Here is an 18239-nt window from a genome sequence, read left to right as displayed (position 1 = left end):
TATTAAAAATGAAATAAATGGTTTTATTTATTCCTTAATCATACTTTTATGTCTTTTTAACAACCATGTCTGCTCATCGAAAATGTGAAAATCGCGTTTATGATCGCAATAGTAACAATAATTGATTTAAAGTAAGAAAATTGGTTAAAAATTGATACTGCCTCGCCAATGTGAGTAAAAAAAAGCTACAAAGTTCTTTTCAATATAATTTATTCATACAAATTTTATTGATAATTTAACTAATAAAAGCAATATTTTACAACGTATATTTCATCAATGATTTTATTTTTATTTTACCAAAGGTCTGGGGTATTGTTTTACATACAATTTAACAATTTAAATATCAGACAACACTAATAAGCATTTATAAACTACACTAGTGACTGCTAACATTGTATTAAATTAAATAAAAGTAGTACTGCATTTGTTGAGGCAGAGCTTCTATATGTGGTTTTCTAAAATGCGATTTCTCGGACACCGTGTAAGAAGTCACATGGTTCACAGTGGACGAATCATCATCGTCATTAACGAAAATCTTGGACGATATTGTCTCTTCAATCTCATCTCCTACTAGCTCTGGTAAGGGTTCAACTGGATCAAATATAGAAGGCGTTGAAGATACAGGTTCAACAGTACAATATGAATAATAGTCTTGAGACGGTCTATAGGACACTGTATCGTAGAATGAAGGACGTGGTGTCACTGGACTGCAGTAGTGGTATGATTGAGGTTCAGAGAAATCGTAATAAGCGAATGAACTTTCTGTTGGCTGTTTAATAGTATCTTCATGTTGGTACGTCATATTGTGAACTGGTTTTTCTGGCTTACAATCTGATTGCGTCTTTGTTGCATTGGTAACTTCACAAACGTCTTTCAATATTGATGTGAGTTCACTCGCTTGTTCATTGCCAGCTACAGCTAAATCAGTTAAAATTTCTGGATCAGCTTTGAATGGAATACCGTATTTATCAGCGATTTCTTGGGCACTCATCATTTTTTCAATAGCAATGTTTTGGTAATCATTGTTTGACTTAATGTGCTTCAATAGTCTCATAACTAGTTTTGTGCTATCAGTTGGAGTTTCTACCGAGCGCTTTTTTCTGGCACATCCATCAGATTCCTTTTCTGTGCCAGAAATGGCATAAGAAAGAAGATTCACCATTTCACTTTGGATCGCCATTTTTATCTGAGTGGCCATATCTTTGATATCTTCTAGTTGTTCTTCTGGCGGTTTATCAGAGAGTACAGCTTGTGCCATCATAGAAGCTGATGCAGTGGGATAGATAGATCCCGTCGTACCTATAATATCGATCCAATCCAGAGGGGCTGCATGATAATCTTTGACTACGATATCATCTTCGATCTTATTTGTAAGAGAATTTAATATTACGGTCTCATTGCATGATACATCAACATCCTTTTCTGCGCCAACAAGCAATGTCTATAAACAAATAAAGTGTAAAAATAATATACATTTATGAGGAAAATATAATAACAGCAGGAATTTTTAATAATATAGTAACCATACCTGAATTATCAATGCTATAACAAAGTAGAATGGTGTCATCTTGGTATCGATATGTTGATTGTGTGAACCTCACCGTAATTTATATATTAAAATTATCTTTTTATTAAGAAACGATTAAGCAAATGCAAAAGTAATATTACATAACCTTATCGTTTAACTGATGAAATTCTATTCTTCGTTATAATCTGATATTGCTTTATAATTAAATAATAGCTATCCGTATTAATTGCACTTTATTTTGTTAATCAATAAATATTATAATATAACTTAATTAACATATAGAATTAACGGGAAGAATAAATTATTGATTAGTGTACAAAATTACCATACTACCGTTCTATGGATGTACATATTGTGGTTGTGGAGGCATTTCATTGGGTCTTTGATAGGTGGCTGGTAAATATGGTGATGGGCTTGGGTACGGCATAGCGTACTGCTGTTGAGGGTATGGAAATCTGTAACTTGATGCGTATTCTGATGGATATGGGTAACTGTTTTCGCAAGGTGTTGGTGGGTAAGGATAGGGCGCAGGAGGGTATAGGGAGGATGTGGGAGGGTATGCAGGAGGTGCGGGAGGGTATACAGGAGGTGCGGGAGGGTACGCAGGAGGTGCGGGGGGATACATAGGAGGTGGAGGCTGATAGTATTGTTGGTAATACTGATCGTAATTCCAAGCTGGTTGAGGCGCTGCGGCTTGCTGATACGCGTATTCTACTGATCGAGCATCTCCGTAATAACTTGGTGAAGGTTGTGGTGCGGCGGCTTGTGGGGCGATGAAGATCACGGGTGGGACTGGGGCTGGAGACGAATATTGTTGGTAGCAAGGTGGTTCTAATGCGTTGGTGGTTGTAGGCGGTGTTTCAGGTTTTGGCGTTGTGGCTGGTGGATTTTCACTTTCTTGTTTTTTCGTTAGTAATGCTGGAATGTAGAGTTTGTAGTAAGTGAACGATAGCTTAAATATAGGTTTTTTATTTGTAGAAACAGAAGCGTAAATAAAATATTTTATGCCAACAACAGATATGATCATTTAGTTCCTCCATTGTATCAATTGCAATACAATGGCTGTGATGACTTTTAAACTCATTTACATTTTCAGCTGCAAAAATTTTACTTTTGAAACATGAGCTATTAACTACTTAGAACAATTATTATCCTTGATTTCCCTTTCATGGTAATTCAATCTTTTGTTGTCAAAATCTAAGGTCAAAATCATTTCACCATCATTCAAAAAGTAATTACACATACATTGTTAATGTAAACAATATGGTGTTGGCTTGCAAATTATATAATGACTTACGTGACGAGTACAGAGTGCTGAGCATGTGATTCATTCGTTCGTGTAGAGATGCCAACTAAAAGAGAAATTCATATTCAAATTAAATTTATGAAAAATTGTTCATTAAATAGATCAACATTTGAGTTGAGTTTGAACAACCGTAGAGTTTGATTTATCATAATATAGCTAGCTATCTATTACACTGAAATTGGCAGCTATCAGTTAATTTTATCTTAACATATATTTTTATGAAAAAACATAGTGGCCCACATTCACTTTAGTTTATCGATGAAAATAAACGCTCCGTATCTAGTGAACAAAAAAAGGTATTTGTCCTATACTGAAGATATTTTATAGAGTAAAATCAATGAGTCAACAGCGAAAGAAGATGTTTTGACCGACTCTTAGAATATGGTTTACGTAGCGACAGCTAAAAAATAATGAAGAATAATGATAGAGGGAGTTAAAATATAAATTATTTTTTTTCTGAATATGTGCTAAATTTGTTAATTAAATCTACTTACATGTGATTGTTGCACTTCATGACAACCGATGGTAGCATAACTCAAATCTACTAAAAGACTACTGAGAAGCATAAACTGCAACATTTCGGTCACCATCTTTTTTTAAACTCCCATTTATAGATCTAGTTTAAATCAATACTACTCTATGTAAACTCTTGATGGCTGTTTTATTTAAGTTTATAGTGATCTGATAATTGTATTACGTGTCAGGAGGCTGCATAGGACTTGATAAGAAGAAAGATAAGCTTCCGCTTGATAAAGCGTGTTTTCTGTGCGTGAGATGAACAATGGCGAGAAAATTGTGATGATAAGAAAAATCTGCGATAAAGGGCGCGAATTATCTTGTGGATGAGATAGTTTGATGAATGATTGCAAATTTGCAACTTTTAAATGGTAAAGATGTTAAAAAAATAATAAGATAATATTGTAACTTATTTTTAAGTCATGAAATTTCGTGTGATGTTTGTTTACCAAGCTTTTCTTTTTGTAAATAGGTTGGGAGAAATGTTTTTATAGTGACGGAAATTATAGATATCGCTTTTTTTGTACTTAATAACGAGAATCTAGTAAGAATAAAAACGAGTTTTCTTCTCAAAGTATTATAAACATTATTGATTGAGTCAACTTAAACTAAAGGAAATCAATTATTATTAATTAAACATACGACGGATTGTAAAAGAAAACTAATTTCAGTGATCATAAAATTTTAATAAGTATTCCAAAAAATATGAATTCATTAAAACAGTATTTATTTTCTACACTACAAGAACACTGCACACATTTTTAGTAGGTACATGCTATTTATATTCAACTACTTGAGAACTTGAATTCTATTGCATAGAATCCTCGACTTCAACTTCCAAATCAACTGTCTTCTTATTCAACTTAGCAAACAATACTTCTATAGCCAGAATAATAACAGCCAATACAACTACAGAAAACGTGAGCACCAAAAGCGGTGCTATGTCATGTATATTGACTCGTTCAGCGAGCAACGCCGCGCGGCAAGGCGGTGGGCGGATTCGTATGCGTGATACTATACGTTTTGCTAGTCCGGTTTCGTGAAGCCAGGCTCCTGTGGACTTGATTATGTCAGTCCATTGCCCACGCTTCGTGGTGGTCAGCCAGGATAGAATCTGGTAGAGAAATAGACTATTGAATTCATACTTAATATTATAAATGCGAAAGTAACTCTGTCTGTCTGTTACTCAAGCAAGTAGCCTTTTTTTTTTTTTTTTTTTTTTTTTTTTTTTTTTTTTTTTTTTTTTAGTGGGGAAATCTTGCATAGATACCCACGGTCTCCGGGGAAGAGGCCGTGGGTTATGTCGGATTCCTACCGACCAAAACCCCACTGTGTTCCGTCAAGCCGCATCAGCGACAGGGCCACGGGTATGTGTAGAATTCATCCGTGACCCCACCAGCGGCAGCCCGTCGCCGGGCCCAAACAAGCTAAGAGCCTGCCAGCTCTACCCTCATGGAGCGGCGTGAGCGGAACACGTCTCACGCCGCCTCATCCCACCGGACAATGGACTAAATCCCCGCTCCATCGCCCGGCTCCCCTCGTCAAGGAGGCTGGTTGCGGCTGCGTAAATCAGCCGCAGCGCGACGACGACGCCCAATAGGACGTCGGCGCCGGATCGGGTCCGCGTGAGGATCCCTCTCGCGAACCCGCTCCGCCTCCTCTTTCCGCGAGATCACGTCCTCAGAGAACGTGATCACCGCGCGCCAGGATCTGTCGCTACCCACCATTGCGCGAACAATGGAGGGCAGAGAGAGATCCGACCCGACGACCGCGACCAAGCGAGCACGAGGCTCGGCCCACGCGGGGCACTCGGCAAGAGTATGATCTGCCGTGTCCTCCGGGCAGGCGCACCAGTGGCAAGCCATGCTGGGCTCCCTCCTCGCAACTTTACACAGATACCGCCCGAAGCAACCATGCCCGGACAGTACCTGCGTAAGGCGGAAGGTTATTGCCCCATGCCGCCTGTCGCACCACTCCTGCAGCACCGGTCGAATCGCTGCGACCGTCCGCTCTCCAGCGCTGGGCTCTTCGAGCCGGCGTTCCCACTCTCGGGACCGCCGTTCGGCAGCCTCATCCCTCCACTGCTCAACCTCCTCATAGGGTGGGTTGATCCCAAGCGACTTGGACGCCGAGACGCGGCGATACACGTCCGCAAGCATCTCGGCATCCAGTTCCCACGGGGGCGTCCCGGCCATCACGCACGCTGCCTCGAATGACACCGTGCGGTACGCCCTCACTACCCTAAGCGCCATGACCCGTTGCGGTCTCCGCAGGAATGGTCTACTACGGGCGCTTAGGGCATCTGCCCAGATGGGGGCCCCATAGAGGGCCATGGAGCGGATTACGCCTGTATACAAGTAGCCTAAGTATATCCTTTCTCGGGTATCAAAATATCTCTATACCAAATTTCATGAAAATTGGTTCATTAGTTTCTAGGCGTGATTGAGTAACAGACAGACAGACAGAGTTACTTTCACATTTATAATATTATAGTATGGATTCATGGTTACATCTATCTACAATCCAGTCTTACTTCAGGCACAGTATCCACATATTGTAGTTTGCATAGCTGATCATCAGTAAATGTTCTCAAATGTGGATAAAGCTGGTTGTACTCCGTATGATACGCAGTTTGCCCGGTCTGAATCAACTTTACACCTTCTTTCATGTCCTTGTAGAAGTCGTTGGTCATTTTCTTGCGTTTCAGATACTCAAGGTCGGACCAGTTTGTTGGTACCTGTGATGAAAAATACACTTAATTTATATGCATTGTAATTTATTCACGAATTCTAACACGCTTTAAGTATAAAAACAAAATTTAAATATCAAATTTCAACAGTACTTAGTTTACAAACAATACAAAAACAGTAAATAAATTGTTCATTGATTTTTCAAGATTGTCCATTGTTCAGGTAATTTAAAGGCAAAACATTTTGTATAAACTACAAAGAAATTGACGATTGAAGTTGTTGTTTTATTTATCGTAAAAAAAATGCTTGACTAATTACGGTTATTTATTTCCCCTCTTTCGTACTACTTTACTTTCACACATATGTCAGTCTGTATGTTTATAATGTCCTCTAAAACTCACATCAAACATCAAATAGCGCATATAATCATAGTCCTCTGACGCTATACTGTATCGGGAGTCTCCGAGCGACCGCAGAGAGTCCGGTCCGCTCCTCCCGGTACTCACGAGAGCAGAGACAATCGCCGATGTGTAGTAGGCGTGGATAAGCATTGCAGATATGGATAATACGAGGAATGTCCAGCGACCTGATATACCGCATGGGACTGCACTTGCATCTGTTAATGATTCAAAACCTTAATACTTATTTCAGGTAAATGGGTAAGAAGATACAATTTAATATGTAATTGTGATTGAAATAAATAATAATAATTAGTGTTCTAATTATTCCATGCATATTGATGGTGGTTTTATGAAAAAACTATTGTTGTAAATTAACGTGAATTGATATGATAATTGACCACATTTCATAATCATGAAGTGTTTATGTATGGCTAACTGTCCTGTTACATTGACGTAATAAAGTTGGGTAACTTTGTTGGATTCAAAAAATGTTTTTTACGATGAAAGAACGCTGTTTATTATCATGATACTTATTTAAAACTAATTTCAATCAAGTTTACATTCACCTTGCTGTAAAAAAGTAGCAAGGACCGCGATATAAGCGCCCTCCTTCTCCATAGAGCTCTTAGCTGTAACTCTTTGAGCGATCAACAAAATGGCGAACAGAGCCAGACTGCAGTACCACACCATAACAGTAAATGGAGCCATGAACATGTTGTTACTGCTTTCTCGCTCAGCTAGGTATGTGAAGCCTACACTGGAGAAAGAAAATATAATATAGAGTGGGTAAAACCCTTTGTAACTTCAGAGAGCTTTTATGTTCTTTATTAGACTAGTCGTTTTGAAAGTAGCTATTGAACACAACTGGCGGATAAGGAAAATATTCTATTAAGAAGAAAGTTTACAAAAAAAAATCTGAATGATTTTTTGTAGTTATATTTCAGGAATAGTCTGAATTACACTTGTTTCTGCGTAGGAAGAAGTTTTCTATTTACAAAGTTTTTCAGGATGTCAATTGTTATCTTATTTATTTATATTATAATAATTAAATAATTAACAAACAACTATCTCACTGAATTTTGGATGGATTATCTGAATACAATACTTACTGAAACGGCCACACATTCATAGCATAATCGAGTTTTTTGATCCGACTGTGCATGATACGGAGCGCTCCTCCAGCCAAATCAGCTGAACCGTAGTGAAGTTGTAACAGCATACTGCTGTTGCTTACTTCTGTACTCCACAGCTGAGTTGGTATTAACAGCTCTCTATAATTCATAATTATCTTAAGTAAAGTATAGTACACTATTGGCATATTTACTCCTATAAGAAGATAACGAAGCTGTGATTGTAATTATGTATTTGTTCTTAAGTTTTATGAAATAACGATTAAATCGTGTGTTTTGTTTATACACACGATTACTTACTAAAAAGTTGTGATTTTTCTATCTCTGTTATTTTTATTATCTGTAAAAAAATATCTATTATGCTCTAAGTGAAACTTAGGTCCTCTAAATTTTATTATTGATGTTATATCTTTATTGACGATTAAATTATACAGAGTATATAATATAATATAATTTGTTGTAAGCAGTTTATGACAATATTTTCATGGTATGAACAAAATATATCTAAGTAGCTTTTATGCTTCTAGAATTCAATACTAACGTAGCGTTAAGTCTCTCTATAATAATAGAAGAAGTAATGTATGTAGATCGGATGCCTGAGTCACGTTCCGGCATCGACATATCCTGCAAGTAGTCCTTGAACGAACCGTCATATGTGTCGTTGCTGTAGAGACCTAGCTGTTACAAAATAAATAAAGAAGCTTGTACATATAAATAAGTGAATTTCTAATTTAAACACGAAGGTGTCGAGAACCTGTAACAAAAAGTTTATTGCAAATCTCTATGTAGGAGAAACAGAACTTTGGGCATATATCATAGTGACTGCAGTATAGACCTCCTTTACATTGATTTGGTATGATGTTTTAAATAAGTAACAGTGTTGCCATTTTTATAGTTCATATTATTCTGTAATTTTGAGTATAACTATACTAATATTACAAAGCTGAAGAGTTCGTTTGTTTAAACGCGCTAATCTCGGGAACTACTGATCCGATTTGAAATATTCTTTCGGTGTTAGATAGCCCATTTATCGAGGAAGGCTATATATCATCACGCTACAACCAACAGGGGTGGAGCCATGGCCACGGGGGTGAAACCGCGCGGAGCAGCTAGTAATTGATAAAAACATTACCGGAGTGGCAATTTTCAAAGTATAGAGTTGTAAATTCATTCTTCTGAGAATCCTCTCTCTCTCATAAACTACTTGAAGTACACGGTTATTATAATATGCCCAAGGATGAATTGTAGCGCCATTTTGTGGATGTATAAATACATCTTCTAATGTCACTGTTCCCAATTCTGCTGATAGTTCTCTTGAACCTAATGATTCTAGAATAAATTATTATTATGTTAACTTTTTAAACCGAGCGGTTCAGTGGCTGATGCGTGAATAAAACAGACATACTTTACCATTTATAGTATTAGTTAGGATATTTGTAAACGATTTGAATGATGAAAAACGAGAAAATAAAATTTTACCATTTTGAATTGTGTTGTTGAAAGGTTTCATCAATATTATGTCAGCATCATACCGCACTGTATGTAGTTTTTCGGGTAGAGTATCCGAAATAATCACCCACTTGTACCAAATCGAAAAATATTCCAAGGGTACCTAAAATGTAATAAGTAGTTTTTATCAAATAAATTATAAAAGCTGATGTAGAGTAATGAAATGAAATAAATTTATTTGTCCATTTTATGTTTTACAATAAATGTACGACAGTGGGTCCCAATCTAAGTGAAATACTTGTGTCTTGGGACCCTGAGTTGCGCTTCTTGGTTATATACATATTATGAAATAAAGTGTGTATTTTTATACAATAAAAAAACGATAATATCAACTTGAAGCTTCTGAATTTAAACATTACCTGAATTATCGATACTTACCATATTTAACTCATTATTTACGGGTATAAATAGAACACCTTGTAATCGGTGTTTATGCGTATATTTAAAAGTTGTGGGATCACAAGATATTGTGGTCTGTATGTCGAAGTTGTTGAAAGTGCGCACCAATTTTACAGCATCTAAGGAAAATAAGGATTTTTGTAGAATATTCCAGTGTTTATACTTATTTTTTTTTTAATTTTATCATTTTAAAATATAACATTTTTCGAGAAAGCTGTGATTACGTATAATATGAACAAAAGACAAAGATACAAAAGTATCACGTTAATAATTATTTACGTTTAGATAAAACTTACCAAATTTAGTACAACAGGTAAATATAATTATACTTCCAACAACTTTGTACTTAAATGCCATAGCTGTAGCCTCAAATAACATGACTACAAGAAACAGAAGTTGCTTCAATAAATCGTATTATATTAAATGAACATCGAAATACGGATGGAATGCATTTATAGGTTTAACATATTATTGTGTTTAATCATCTAACTCTAATATAAGCTATTATATATTCGAAGTACTTTAGTATTAATGACGAATGAAAGCCTCTTTGAGTTAAGATATAGGTTGAATTAAATTCAACATCATTAGAAAGAAAGAAAGAAAGAAAATAAATTTATTTGTACCGATGCACATTAGTAAAAATAAAATAAATAAAATTAACTTATAACTAGTTACAATGGCACAAAATGGATAATATCCACTCAGTAGTTTGAGAATCTAAGGACATATAAGACACTTAGATTCTCTACTGATTTTCAGTGGACACCTCATATTGACATCCTGACAGTGGCAGTGTACATATTATTATGAAATTAAAAATAAAAGCAATAATATAATATATAAGAATATAAAGTAGTAGATAGGAAATATAAATTTAAATATATATATATATTGTAAAGAATTATTACATACATAACTGATAATAATACATCCTAAAAGAAGATACAATTAGTTATATTATATCAAAATTAACATGATTAAGAGGAGATATAAGTAATAACAATATAGTTCCCCTACATAGGAAATAATAATAAAACAATAAAGGGATTAAGTATAGGTATATAAATAAAATAAGTATTTTATTAAGTAAAGTAAAGCAAAGGCTAAGTTATAATATATTTGAATTTAAGGTGTACACAACCTATTCAAAAATTCAGCACAGTCGTAAAAAGAATAATGGGTCGAAGATTAAAATTTAAGAGATATAATATGATAATAATTGTAAATAATAATAATTAAATTGTAAATAATAAAATTTAATTGTAAATGAATAAATTTTAAATAATAAAATAAATTGTAAATAATAATTTTAAAGTCCAGGGACGCCAGTCCAGTCTCCACCCTTAGCTGCTCACGACATGTTGCCCTCTTGTTGCTAAGTTACAGCGACTTTTTAGAGGGCCCATCTGTGAGAGGGCGAGTCACCGTCTGCCAATATATTTTTACAAACTTTGTTGTAGAAAGGCAGACGCCATAGTTCCTATAGATCCAGTAAAAATTAAATTAAATGATAATAATTGTAACGAAAAAATAAAAACAACTTTTAGATTAAGCTTTTATTTTTATTTTAGAACACGCTCTATATCCATTTAAATTTATTACAAACATAACATACTCGTTTAAAACAAGCTGCAGTATAATTTGCATATGTGAAATTGAAATAATAATGTCCCAACTTATTATTAGCTATGAAATCCAAGGTAGTAATTTTGGTAACAGTACCTACACATAATTTACCTATGTACATATTGAAAAGCTGGTTATTAACAAAGGGTTTCTGATTCTAAACTAATATTATAAGCTGAAGTGAATTTGTTTGTTTGTTTGAACGCGCTAATCTCGAGAACTACTGGCCCGATTTGAAAAATTCTTTCGGTGTCAGATAGATATATAGATTTCATTTAACGAGGAAGGCTATAGGCTATATTATATCATCATGCTATGGACAACAGGAGTGGAGCCACGGGGGTGAAACCGCAAGGAGCAGCTAGTATTCTAGCAAAATTACTGAATTATTGATTAATACAATATAATGAATTATGTTGAATAGGAACGTAATTTTGTTGCTTTTTTGCAAAATAAAATAGATGACGATGTTTGTTTAATAAAAATATTGTGAATAGAAAAACAATATGTATATTTGTGGAAGAGTAAAATAAATATTTTTAAAATTACAATTTGTAAAGATAGGTTGTTTAAACTTAAAAATCCGATAGCTGAAAATTAAGATACTACTTTATACATTTTACATTTCATTGCAAGGTGCACACTGCACAATGTTACTTGAAAACTATAAAATTTCAAAAAAATGTATACAGGTAGAGCTTCTCTTTAGAAAAATGAGGGAACTTTCATATTCAAATCTTAAAAAATGCAAATATTTTTGATAAATTATTTATTTTTATAATAATTTAAATAAGTTAATAAAGTATAACGACGCATTTAAACCTATTAAGGCAAACACTGCAAATGATCATAAAATATCTAAATATCACCGTCCATTTGTTAAAGAGAAACATCGCATGGCTATATAATTTTTTTATTAGTTTACATTAAGAATTACTTTTAAAAGCTGTAAACACAGAATAATAAGTAATAAACATAAAAATTTTGATAACTACGAAAAAATTATAATTTCTCTAATATTTTTTTACGTTTGCAGTATTTTATAACATTGCAAATTAATAGTGGAATCCGCATCCACATGTTTTAGCTTCCAAAGATACTGGAACAGGCGCTGGTACCATGTATGCGTTCATAGGCAGAGGGGCAGGGGCAGGCGGGGCGCAGGAACACGGGGGAGGGGCAAGGGATATCACTATGGGGGCAGGAGCCTGGCAAGGGGCATACGCTGGCGCTGGTGCCGGCGCTGACATGAAGATGGGGGCAGGAGCTGGCGCTGGCAACATCATTGGGGCAGGCGGCGCGCATGGGGCAGGCATAATCATAGGGGCAGGTGGTGCACAAGGCGCAGGCAACATCATAGGGGCAGGAGCTGGCGCTGCGTATACCATAGGAGCAGGTGCGGCGCAAGGTGCTGGGGCAGCACACGGTGCCGGCTCACATACAGGAGCTGGTGCAGCGCAAGGGACTGGTAACAGCATGGGGGCAGGTGGGGCACATGGTACTGGAAGAATTAGAGGTGTGGGTGGTGGTGCTAGAGCGGTGGGGCACGGTGGTGGAGCCGATGGCATCAGAAGGATCGTAGGAGGTGGTGGAGGCTCTTTAGCACATAGGGAACAGGAGCATTCCTTCTTTTCTGTAAATTGAGAGATAACGTTAATATATTATGCACATATAGACTTTTTATTATAAAAAACATGGCATTTAAAAAGCCAACTTAATTAATAAGTCGACAGTTTCTTTAAAAATAAAAAAAGCTATTTACCAAGCTTTTCTAGTAGAAGAGGCTTTAGAGATCTGAAAAGAGAACAAGAAGCATTAGAAATGTTGTGGAAGTATTAAATATGTATGGAAAAATATGAAAAATATTTAAGTAAATACATACGCTTCCAGTGCACATTTTTTGCATTCCTTCAGCTCTTTAAGGGCTTTCAACTGTAAGGAAAGATATCATCATTTAATTTTTTACTTCAATTTACTTTAATCTCATGTCAAGTAACTACAAGGACTACATTACCAAGCATAAGTCTTTCTCACAACAACAAGCAAAAACAGAGCTCGTTGTAAAACAAAGCACAAAAAGGGACGACCAAAACATCGCTCCCCCCATTTTCGTTCTTTCCAAAAGAAAAATGAAAGTAGTTGTGGCTTTCTTAAAATCATTATTAGTATTTAAAAGAACGATGATGCATAATACTTTGATTGCATATTCGGTACTGTGACATATTATGTGGTAAGCTTTTCTTCGATTAGATTAAACGTGATGATTATAACTTCAAAATCAAATTAATGTAACAATATTACATACACTTTATCAATGCGTGGGTTATTATCAGTTTCAATAACAGCATAATCATTAACTGTAATAATTAATTTAATCATTTTATTTTTAATATTATTTGACCATGTTGTCTCATTAAAGTCTTTAGATCATACTGTCCTCTCTTTGGATAATCATCAGCTATTGTTCTTTTATTTCGTGTTTTATCTCAAATACATCGAGATAAAACAATACAGAATATCTGACAAAGGCTTCTTCAAGTCAGTTACCTATCTTATTTTGTTCATAAACAATAATGATCTTTCTTAAACAAACACGCGTGCTTGTTTTTATAACAACATGGATTTTTATAGTGGTAAACCTCCTTCATTTATTATAATCGTCGACTTTACAATTTACTAACATAATTTCTAATAAAATATGTTTTTATTACAGACCCAAACATCATGTAGCTTGAACCTCGGGCTCATATCCGGAGACCACAGACGTCTGACCAGCCCAATAGTAATCAAGAAGGTTTTGAGACATTCACCAATCACGATAAATGTTAATACCGTTAAATCTCCCTTAAAATTGACATCTCCATTAACTTCACCGAAGCTTCCTTCAGAGCTTTTCCCATTAAAATCGAAATTAAGACCTTTAACTAAATTGAAACCAATTAAATCGAAATTAATTAAAATTCCAAAAGTTCCTAAAATACCAAAACTACCAAAGTTACCTCTTTTACCTTTACCTTTACTACCAATATTGCCTCCATTACCATTACTACCTTTGCCCATTTTACCACGTTTACCAAAACCTTTGAAAATTTCTACATTAAAAAGAAAAACTGCTCTTGAAAAGGCATTGGGAACTAATATAAAGCCTGTGATAAAAATTCCATCGAAATTGAATAAGAATATTTTAAAAACGTTGTTAGATTTGAAGAAAAGAGGTTCATTAACCACTGCCGAATTTTTAAGGTTTAAGAAATTGTTGGTGAAATAACTTAAGGAATATTCTTTATTACTTTGTTTTTATTTCGTTATTTAAGGTGTGTATTTATGAACTATGAATGTGTAAAAATAAAAGTCATGGTAAAAATATAGAGTCTTTTAATTATACTAATCTTCAACTTACTAACTTATATAACTAGCATTATTTTGCAAAACTTAAAACAATTGGTGATGTAAAGATTATATTATTTGCAATTAGGTATATAAGATGCAATATTTAAATCAAATGTTGTGAGTATATTTTTACATTGAAATTTTTTCGAGAATTAGAATAAATGGTTACATAATTAGACGATTTCATAGATTGCTCATTATCTAAAAGATTACAACATAGGCTAATATAAAATAGTACTAATTCGGGTGATGACCCGTAGTAGCTTGAAAACAAGGAAGCAAAGAACTTTGCTGCTCTTACAAAATGTATAGTTTAGAATCTAGTTTAAATCTAATCGGGCATGTTTAATATATATCATAAATTAAACACGCCAGCCCCCCTAGCCAAGTGGCTTTCTATTAGCGTAGCGTTCAATAGAATAGACTACGAATGTATGAGATTGACGTAAGCTGTAGATACGTTTATCTACAGCTTACGTCAATCTCATACATTCGTAGTCTCATAGAAAGCCACTTGACTAGGGGGGCTGAAATCCGTTCTGCAGATACCGTTCGACTAATTTTATAGATACTCACATTATTTTAAATAGTATATTTCTATAGCTTACAATACAGAACACTTACTAATTCTTTAAAAATATAGGGTTACACAAAATTACCGGATATTTCAACTATTTAAGTAGTTTTTGATGTTTTGCTTTTTCCAAAAGTCCGTTAAACTCGCGTACCACGACATCTTTGAATTTACCGAAGTAGTTTACGAGAGGCCAGTAAAATGGCTTGTCTTCAGCCTTGCATGTAAAACACGACTCTCCTCCCAGGGGATGTAGGAGGTTTTTCTTGAATAGTGCACTGCCCTGTAAAATAAAGATTAAAGAAATATACATGATTATAAATTATTTATTATCATCGTATAGGCAAGTTTATTTAAACGATTATATTTTCAACGAAAACAATATTAAGTAAGCAGGAATTTAAAAAATGATAATCGAGTAAAATAATTATAATAGTTAGTGTTTACACAAACGTTAATGTTTTTGTTACTACACATTGTAATTGATAAGCATATTATAGTAGATTGACAATAATAGCCTTACTTTCTTTTGTTTTGATTATTTACAAAAGTAGAAGAAAAATGTTATTAAATTCATTCCAATAATAAAACTTATAAAGGTTGATTTTTGCTTTCTGAAGTCGAGAAATATTAATTTTACAATTATTTTAGATATCATGTATCATGTGTGTGTTTATTGAATTTATTTATAACTTGCAACTTACAGATTACAAACATACACACAAAAAGATATTTAAAAGTTACAAAGTAGAGCAGCAGATTCTTTGCTCTACAATAATTTTTATGTGCCAAAATAAGTGTTACAAAGAATATGTTGATTCTAAGGAAAATAGAAAATAATTTTAAATACAAATCATATTGTAAAAATATGCTAAGCCAACGGAGGTCACTGGTTGACCCCGCACAGGTTTTCCTAGTGGGTTAACCAGGGATTTTCAGTTTAACTATGTGGACGTTTGTAAAAAATTTTGGAAAAATAAATTAATTTTGAATTTGAATTTGATTGCATGGGTTCGAATCCCACGACCTTCCTTGTTTTTTTTTTATATAAAACCTTAAAAATTAAAGATGACGTCACAAAGTAATAACAAACCTCCGCAGCGATCACAAGCGCCACCGCCACGCTTATCCAGATCAAGTCTCTTCTTACATTCATCTTCATAATAAAACTTGGCTATAAGGTATAAAACTACACTCCCCGCGTAGATACCACTAACTAACCATTGCATTTTGACACAAACGTAAAAATATTATAATCCTCTTGTCACGTAATGATAAATTAACCTTGCCGACTGACATACTGGGTTGAGCATTCCACGATTTTGCTGAATCTACGTTTTACATTCAAACGTGACTCGATTGTTTTAGTTTAGTAACAATGTATCGTACAAGAGAGCTATAGCATGTGTCTGAACGTGGTGATTATAGGTTTAACCGTGATGGTACGTTTTTCTAAGAATAGTTATTTCCCGTAATTTCGCGTGTTCTAGAACGTGACGTTTGCGAATAGTTTGCGAAACTAAAGCTGAAGTTCTGTTGCTTCCAGGTGGTGAGAGCTTGGAGCGCTCCTTCACCACTGCAGGTGACTATCGATTGTGGATCTGATGAGGTAGGTTTTTAAATATTACGAAGGAATGTTTTTTATAACTAAAGAGGATGATGTTGGAAGTACTGAATCTGGATATCCTTATTATGTCTGAAGTAGGCTTAATTTTAATGAGTAGATATTTAACTCACGCCAAAACTTCTCTTACAGTAAATAAAGTATGTTGTAATAAATTTTATACTTTCACTAATGCTCTAGAAGAGCACGGGAGTGTTTAATTTTAAATCTGTTTCTTCAGAGAAACACAAGAAACAGATTGAAAACTGAATTGGATCAGTCCAATTCCGTGATGCTAGAAGATTGATGTAAATCTACATTAATATTATAAATAGGAAAACTTTGTTTCTTTGTTTGTTTGATTGTAATGAATAGGCTCATACACTACTGGACCAATTTTAAAAATTCTTTCACCATTCGAAAGCTACATTATCCACGAGTAACATAGGCTAGGTTTTATCCCGGAAATCCCACGGGAACGAGAACTATGCGGGTTTTTCTTTGAAAACGCGGGCGAAGCCGCAGTAGAAAATGATTCAACTAAGTAAACGTTTATCAAACAAAAATATATTATGTGTTTGTTATACATATATGTGACAACACAACTATGATTTCACTTTGATTTTATTGTCCTCAATAATTGTGTCCTACTGTTTATTACAACGGTACTAGTGAAATTATATTAAACATGATACAATATTCTCTTTGCGTAACTATACAATTTATCAATTTCAGAACCGATCATCAAAGTTGAAGTCAACTGAGTTGTACAACAGCAACCCAGGCTTTGACGTCGACTCATTTTGCAATCTGATACACAAAGCTATCCCAAAGACTATAGAAGATGGAAAGTTTATTCTCCCCGAAACAAAAGCCCCAGATCAAATTGGTTACAGTAACACACCTGTGGAAGCAGCGGTGGCGCCACCAAGGGGATATATACCGAAACTAGACTTTCCTAAACCAAAAATCTCTAGAATACGACCTTCTAAATTGAACATACCAAAATTAAAACCACATGGTTCTGCGAGGGCTCCAAAAGTCGGTTCACCAATGATATTCCATTTACGACAAGCTTTAGATGAGGAATCGAGTGCAGAGAGAATTGAAAGATTTAAAAAGGGTGTACAAAGGATGTTGCATTTTGTCAAATTTTTAGGACAATTCGATCAGTATCTGTCGGAACGTACTAGAATTATTGTGGATAAATTATCAAAGACTTTCATGGAATGATGCTGTAGTGTCAATAAGATGTGTAAATAGCTATTTTTAAAATTGCTATGTTGTTTTATTATCCTAAAATACCCAGAATAATATCAGATTAACACTAGATTAATTCTTCTATAACTTATGCATTCAATATTTATCATTAAATAACTGAAGAAATATAAAAACAAAAAGTTACTATAGTGGAAAAACTAACTTTAATTTATAGCAAACCTAGCAAATTCTATTTGTGTATTGATTTGATTGTATTATTGTATAATAAACGAATAAAGTTCAAGTAAAAGTATGAAAATATGAAATATTCGGAAAGATCTAGAGTACTAAATCTGAAATGTTA

At 34.4% G+C, this 18239-nt stretch overlaps 6 protein-coding genes across 6 annotated transcripts; 2 read left to right on the top strand and 4 right to left on the bottom strand.

Annotated features, from left to right (window-relative positions):
• Positions 1 to 298: 298 nt before the first annotated feature.
• LOC123700542 lies at positions 299 to 1619 on the bottom strand. Its single transcript, XM_045647788.1, has 2 exons — positions 1529 to 1619; positions 299 to 1441 (listed from the first exon to the last, which is right to left on the bottom strand). The coding sequence occupies exons 1-2, from the start codon at positions 1565 to 1567 to the stop codon at positions 398 to 400; spliced, it is 1083 nt and encodes a 360-aa protein (XP_045503744.1). The 5' UTR covers positions 1568 to 1619; the 3' UTR covers positions 299 to 397.
• Positions 1620 to 1804: 185 nt separating this feature from the next.
• On the bottom strand, positions 1805 to 3454 carry LOC123700543 (extensin-like). The gene is made up of 3 exons (XM_045647789.1): positions 3329 to 3454; positions 2826 to 2880; positions 1805 to 2446 (listed from the first exon to the last, which is right to left on the bottom strand). Exons 1-3 carry the CDS (start codon positions 3422 to 3424, stop codon positions 1866 to 1868), a joined length of 732 nt encoding a protein of 243 aa, XP_045503745.1. The 5' UTR covers positions 3425 to 3454; the 3' UTR covers positions 1805 to 1865.
• A 704-nt stretch (positions 3455 to 4158) lies between these two features.
• Positions 4159 to 9857, bottom strand: LOC123700411 (ionotropic receptor 75a-like). The gene is made up of 10 exons (XM_045647620.1): positions 9776 to 9857; positions 9459 to 9598; positions 9051 to 9183; positions 8704 to 8882; positions 8113 to 8249; positions 7551 to 7712; positions 7008 to 7198; positions 6442 to 6656; positions 5884 to 6087; positions 4159 to 4464 (listed from the first exon to the last, which is right to left on the bottom strand). The coding sequence occupies exons 1-10, from the start codon at positions 9855 to 9857 to the stop codon at positions 4159 to 4161; spliced, it is 1749 nt and encodes a 582-aa protein (XP_045503576.1).
• A 2253-nt stretch (positions 9858 to 12110) lies between these two features.
• On the bottom strand, positions 12111 to 13230 carry LOC123700410 (vegetative cell wall protein gp1-like). The gene is made up of 4 exons (XM_045647619.1): positions 13123 to 13230; positions 12991 to 13040; positions 12871 to 12902; positions 12111 to 12741 (listed from the first exon to the last, which is right to left on the bottom strand). The coding sequence occupies exons 1-4, from the start codon at positions 13213 to 13215 to the stop codon at positions 12164 to 12166; spliced, it is 753 nt and encodes a 250-aa protein (XP_045503575.1). The 5' UTR covers positions 13216 to 13230; the 3' UTR covers positions 12111 to 12163.
• A 446-nt stretch (positions 13231 to 13676) lies between these two features.
• On the top strand, positions 13677 to 14407 carry LOC123700503. Its single transcript, XM_045647736.1, has 2 exons — positions 13677 to 13741; positions 13822 to 14407. Exons 1-2 carry the CDS (start codon positions 13682 to 13684, stop codon positions 14374 to 14376), a joined length of 615 nt encoding a protein of 204 aa, XP_045503692.1. The 5' UTR covers positions 13677 to 13681; the 3' UTR covers positions 14377 to 14407.
• A 1983-nt stretch (positions 14408 to 16390) lies between these two features.
• Positions 16391 to 17953, top strand: LOC123700190. The gene is made up of 3 exons (XM_045647331.1): positions 16391 to 16514; positions 16619 to 16681; positions 17411 to 17953. The coding sequence occupies exons 1-3, from the start codon at positions 16476 to 16478 to the stop codon at positions 17906 to 17908; spliced, it is 600 nt and encodes a 199-aa protein (XP_045503287.1). The 5' UTR covers positions 16391 to 16475; the 3' UTR covers positions 17909 to 17953.
• The last annotated feature ends 286 nt before the right edge of the window (positions 17954 to 18239 follow it).

Source organism: Colias croceus, chromosome 19 (assembly GCF_905220415.1).
Source record: "Colias croceus chromosome 19, ilColCroc2.1".
Classification (NCBI taxonomy): Eukaryota; Metazoa; Arthropoda; class Insecta; order Lepidoptera; family Pieridae; genus Colias; species Colias croceus.
The sequence above is the reverse complement of the archived record's forward strand: the minus strand, read 5'-3'. Positions and strand labels throughout refer to the sequence as shown.